The 5,657-nt window shown below is 55.0% G+C and overlaps 1 protein-coding gene across 1 annotated transcript in view; it reads right to left on the reverse strand.

The window, feature by feature from the left end:
* Window positions 1-104: 104 nt before the first annotated feature.
* LOC112964615 (transcription intermediary factor 1-beta-like) overlaps window positions 105-5,657 on the reverse strand; it is a 6,327-nt gene continuing 774 nt past the window's right edge. The window contains exons 2-7 of the mRNA XM_026062922.1: window positions 3,908-4,020; window positions 3,257-3,389; window positions 2,999-3,134; window positions 1,228-1,344; window positions 1,012-1,126; window positions 105-906 (exon numbers count right to left, since the gene is read on the reverse strand). Coding sequence (XP_025918707.1) covers window positions 484-906; window positions 1,012-1,126; window positions 1,228-1,344; window positions 2,999-3,134; window positions 3,257-3,389; window positions 3,908-4,020 — 1,037 coding nt within the window. The 3' untranslated portion in view covers window positions 105-483. The remainder of the gene's footprint in view (window positions 907-1,011; window positions 1,127-1,227; window positions 1,345-2,998; window positions 3,135-3,256; window positions 3,390-3,907; window positions 4,021-5,657) is intronic.

The following is a 5,657-nucleotide window of genomic DNA, read 5'->3' on the forward strand; positions in this document are numbered from 1 at the left end:
GGGACACCCAGGGGACCCGCCGCACCACCCCGGGGGCGTCCGTCGCACCCCAGGGACACCCAGGGACCCCCCGCACCACCCCGGGGACACCCAGGGGACCCGCCGCACCACCCCGGGGACACCCAGGGGACCCGCCGCACCACCCCGGGGACACCCAGGGGACCCGCCGCACCACCCCGGGGGCATCCGTCGTGCCCCAGGGACACCCAGGGGACCCACTGCACCACCCCCAGGGGCACCCATCCTGCGTGGGAACCCCAAGGGGGACCCCAAAAGAACCCGCTGCAGCACCCCAGGAACAGAGGGAGTCAGGGGACCCATCACACCACCGGGAAGCGGAAGGGACCCGTCGCAGCACCCTGGGGACGTGAGGGGGATCAGAGGGGACCCGTCCCGCCACAGGGACACGGAGGGAAGAGCCGGGGGGAGACGGCCAAGACCCCCCCGGAGACCCTCCCAAGCCAAATCTGGGCGAACCAGGGGTCAAGCCACCTCCCAGGGGACCATCTTCCGACCCCACTTGGTGCCACGTCCCTCCAAAAATAGGGTACGGAGGACAAATCCGGGTGCGGACGGGGCACCGCAGGCCGAGAGGCGGCACAGCCCGGCGCTCGGCTTCGCTCTCTGGCGCCCGTGTCCCCACCGCGCCCAGCAGAGCGAATGTGACAGGGAAACCGGTGGCTCCTGTGACTCATCCCGGGGGGGTTCCGTGCTGGAAAGGGGGTGCGGAAAGGGGGATCCGGTCCCTCTCCGGCTCACCAGYTTCTTGGAGAGCAGCAGAGCGGTGCTGTTGTCGCTCTCCAGGGCCCAGGAGGCGAAGCGGAGGATGTGCTCCTGGTGCCGCTGCAGTTTGGTCATGGCCCAGTGCTGCCGCTCCAGTTTCTCCTGCTGCCCCTCCGTCACCTTCTGCAAGGAGAGGAGGGGACACAACCGCCATCAGCGGGGGACAAAGCAGGACGCGGCCACTCGCCGGAGGGCAGAGTTAAGGGGATGAGAGGGGGGGAAGCTCACCTGGGCGTCGCTCACCAGCACCTTGCCGCGTTTGTTCAGCTCCTTCATGATCTGGAGGATGGCCATCTTGACATCCACCTGCACCCGCTTCTGCACGTCCGTCACCTGGCGGATGCTGCCGGCAGAGAGCGCCGGGGCGGGATAAAGGGGGGGCGGATGTTCCTCGCCATGGGGGGCGGAAAGCCCGGGGTGGGTGGGGGGGGGGGGGGTACGTACGAGCTGCGCACTTCCTTGGTGGAACGTTGCAAGCTGGCGTGTTTGTCGCCCAAGCGCTTCACCAGCGTCGCCAGCATCTTGCGCTGGTTCCTCACCGCGTCCTCCAGGAACTGGTACCTGCGGAAGGAGGGTGGGAAAAACGGGATCGGTCCCCGAAACGCCGGGACGGCCTCGTCCACGCCGATCCGCGCGTCCGCCCCCCAACGCGTCCGTCGGGGATCCCGGAAATAGTCCCGCGTAGACTCAACTCCAGGGTTCACCAGAGCAACGAATCAATTTTAGTTAATTAACCTGCTCGCGGTTTAGCTGACCTTCGCCGTTAAAAAATTAAAAGCCATCAAAAAAAGCCACTTAACGGCTTTTAGTTTAAGTCATTAAAATAAAAAAATCAATACGGGTCGAGCAGCTGACGGAGCGAAGCAGCTGGTCAAGCTAAGAAAACCCGTTAGTCRCCCGTGAAAGATCATTTTAACTTAAAAGAGCTATTTTAATCGATCAAGTTTCCTATTTATTAAATCCATTTTAATGGTTGATTAGTCAGATAACAGCCAATAGCTTGATTATTCAAAAGCTAATCAGGGAACTAACCAAATTTACCAGTTATAATTCAAAAAAAAAAAAGTCAGGCTAATCTGCCGACTGCTCGTTTAGAAACCRACCACGTATTAAACGGATTTTAGGGAATAATAAACCAGATAACTAACCAAACGCCTTATCCGCTAAAATTCAGGATATTCTGACTARTCCACGAAAAAAAAGCAACGATTTTTACAGATTCGTTAGCTAAATAACCAGTAAAAAGCAATTTAACTTAAACTGATTTTTAAAGGATGACTAACAGTTTCATAACTAAGCAAAATAATTATTGGTTAAAATCACACTAACTAATTAATCGTCTCACTAACCAGATAATGTACAAACTTAATAGATAAAAAAGATGATAGATAGATAAATAGATAGAATATAAATAATAGATAAAAATAGATAAATATAAATAGATAGATAATCTAGATAGATAAAAAACTAGTCATAGGTAATAAGTTTAATTAGCTACCTATTTAAAAAAAACAAATTAAACTGAGTAAAGAACAGGTAACTACATTAATCAGGTACTATTTTAATTTAARATTTCAAATAAAGTTTTATCCATTAAAAAAATCAACGTAACGAGCCTGAAAACTAATCACATAGTTATAAATCAGGTCAATCTGATAATTTAATACATCGCCAAGCAATCCGATTTTTAACGGATAACTAATCRAAGCCAAGCAGATTGAAAGCTGAAACCAACCTAAACCTGCCCAGTTCGCTAACTCAAAAGTTAATTAATTAGTTCGATACTGTATTAATTTATTTATCCATTAGAAAATATTCCACTGATATCGATGCGCTTTGTCGAAGCGTCATTTTTTTTTGAATCGGCAACTAAYGAACAGGGTTAATTAGCCAGCTGGCTAACGCCAACGCATTTTTAACGGCCAACCGATGAGTTTAGCTACCTGGTTTCTTAGTTATTCCTTAAAAATCAGTTTGAAAATCAATTAAAATCGGCTAATTCAAAAGCAATTAAAARTACTCCCTGAAAAGTTACAGAACCGATAAGCCACGGGATCAAATTTTAATTAATGAGTTTGATGAGTTATCTGATTTGATCTAAATTGATATATTAAAGAGACAGCAAGTTAGATAACTGATCCAAAGGATTCGTTAACCGTGAAAAACCAGTTTAATTACGACGCTAATTAGCAAGCGGCCGGGCGCCCCCACTCACTGGTGATCCTTGTGCGCGTTGAGCTGGCAGTCGCGGCAGGTGAGCGTGTCGCACGTGTCGCAGAAGAGCACCAGCGGCTCGTGCTTGTGCACGGCGCAGTACACGGCGCGCTCGCCCTCCTTCGCCTTGGAGCCACCTGCGCGAAGGAACCGCGGCGGGACGTCACCGCGGCGTCACCTCACCGGTCCCCGTTTCGGAAAGGGGCRCGGAGACCATGCCCGCCTCCTCCCGACGTCCCTCCGCGTCCCGGCGCCGGACCTGCGGCTCGGACCGTGTGGTCTTTGGTGTACTTGACCCGCTGGTGGGCCTCCACGCACGTCTCGCACAGCGGCTCCGAGCACTCCACGCAGTAGCTGGTGGCCGGCGCGTTGTCCTCGCAGCTGGTGCAGCACTAGGGGACAAGGTCCCGCGGGGTGACACACGCGTGTGCGGGGCCGGGGTTGYCCCCAAGGATTCTCCCGCAGTTCGTACCGAAGCTGTGCCCGCGCTTCCGCCTCTCCCCAGCGAGTCAGAGCGCGTTTTAGCCGCGTTATTGCGTCAACCACGTTATTTCAGACGTATTTTATCACATTATATATATTTTTTTTTAAGTTGTTATTGCGGGAACAATTTAGCTTCAGTTTTGCCCAGTTTGTGCAACACACGTCGCAAAAAAGGGACGCGATTAACYCTCGGATCGCCGGAGAAGGAGGGAGGACAACCCAAGAGTAAATAAAACTGAATTATTGCCAATTAGATAATCCGGGCTACGAGCACGACCGCAGCAGGGATAAAAATAATTCCTTGATGTCTTAATAACATCACCCAAACGCGACAGACCAAGGAGGTCCTTGAGGAGCAGCTAGGAAGGGTGTTACGGATTCGGCTCCCCACCTCGTGGAGGAGCCCCGGATCAACGCCGGGCCTCACCTGGTTTGAATCCTTGTCAGCGGCGGCCGCCTCAGCCCCGTTGTCCCTCAAGAAGTAGTTTTCCACGATGTCCTTCAAGTAACACTGATGTTTGCAGATGGGGCAGTCGACCACTGCGGGGAGGGAAGCGGTGGGATGGGCGCGCGGAAGGCAGGAGAAGCGACCCCTCAACGCGTTTCGCCCCGCCAGACTCCACCGGTGACAGTCAAAGGACCCCCGTCCCCTTCTTCACCCTCCAAAACCTCCTGCGAGGAGGTGGCAGGGGACAGGCGGGGACAAAGCGGCGGCAGAGACGAGTCTCCAGGGCTGGCCGCAAAGCCCAGCCTGGAGGCAACTTCTCCCACAAGTTTTTTTTGGCAGCGGAGCCCATCCGATGGAGAGGGAGAAGGAAGAACCCAGAACGGGAACGGGAAGATGCCCTGGATATTTGACCCCTGAGCTGGGAAACCTTCAAAAATGGGACAGCTGTCGAAGCCAAGCTGAAAAGCTCACTCCAAAACCAAACTCTTCAYGGAGAAACGTGGTCCATATGTCCCRTCGTGCCAGGAGATCCAGAGCGGACATGTCAGCACTGATTTTGGCCACATAGGACCTCTGGGGGACCCTGCTCCTACCCGAGCCCAACGCRGGACCAGTTCAGACCAGGTTCCTCATGGTCACGTCCACACATGGGGTGGGTATCTCCACGGATGGAGACTCACCAGGGCCCATCCCCGCTTGGSGCAGGGCGGATGGGACCTCCCTGATCTGACTCCAGCCCAAAGCAGGTCCCTCTGGACCAGGTCCCTTATGGCCAYGTCCAAACCTTGAAGACCTCTAAAGACGGAGGCCCATCACATCCCTGGGTCTCTCCCCAGCTTCGTCCTCGCCGAGGCAGGAGGAATGGGACTTCCAGGGGTCCCTACACCAACCCCGACCAAAGCAGAACCATCGCCAACACCACACCAGGGTGACAACAACTTCATCTAGCCAAACCTTCAAGGAGGGAGACCCACCACCCGCTCTGGTCCCCTCTAGAAGTTTCTCCAGGTGCCCAACTTGAACCTCCTCAACCACGAGCTGCATCAAGCACCCCTAGCTGCCTCCCCCAGCTCCATCACCAACAGCCGAGCAGCCACCAATCTACCCTTYCTCCTCCTCCTCTTGCTCTCCAAGGCTTTGAGAAAGGGTAAGCCACCAGTGACGGTTGAGATATCATCTGCCACAGGTGGCAGCGAGAGGAAGCAGCGCTTTTGATCTCTCCGGAAACTTCTCTGCCTGGGAGATGCGGAGGCAGGGGGGCACAGAAAGAACGGGGCTCCAGGTCTGGGGTGAGGAACCTCCACGGAGGCAACCGTGAGCAACACCAAGTCCCGCCACGGGTGGGACAACCTCACGCTGGAAAGGACCCAGGTGTCCAGGCAGGGTCAACGGAGCTGTGGGGCCGTTGGGGGCTGCCCGGTACAAGCCGGTGAAGGCCACCAAACACGGTGAAGGCCACCAAACACGGCACATTGAGGGAGAGGCCAAGGGGGACCCAATTGTCCACCCCATATGTCAAACCACCCCCGGAAACATCCAGCGGGAGACAGGGACCAGCTTTCAAGGAAGGGCTGATGGGTGCTGGAGCACCCGGTAACCCAAGGGCATCGAGAGCACCCACCTACGGCTCCATTTCACGGCTTAGCACCCGCACGAGCCTCGAGGATCCGGTGCACCCACCCTGCCTCGCGCGCCCCTCCCCCCCCTCCCCGGACCCCGGTAGCGCGGG

This window comes from Apteryx rowi, unplaced genomic scaffold, assembly GCF_003343035.1.
Source record: "Apteryx rowi isolate R43461 unplaced genomic scaffold, aptRow1 scaffold_1965, whole genome shotgun sequence".
Classification (NCBI taxonomy): Eukaryota; Metazoa; Chordata; class Aves; order Apterygiformes; family Apterygidae; genus Apteryx; species Apteryx rowi.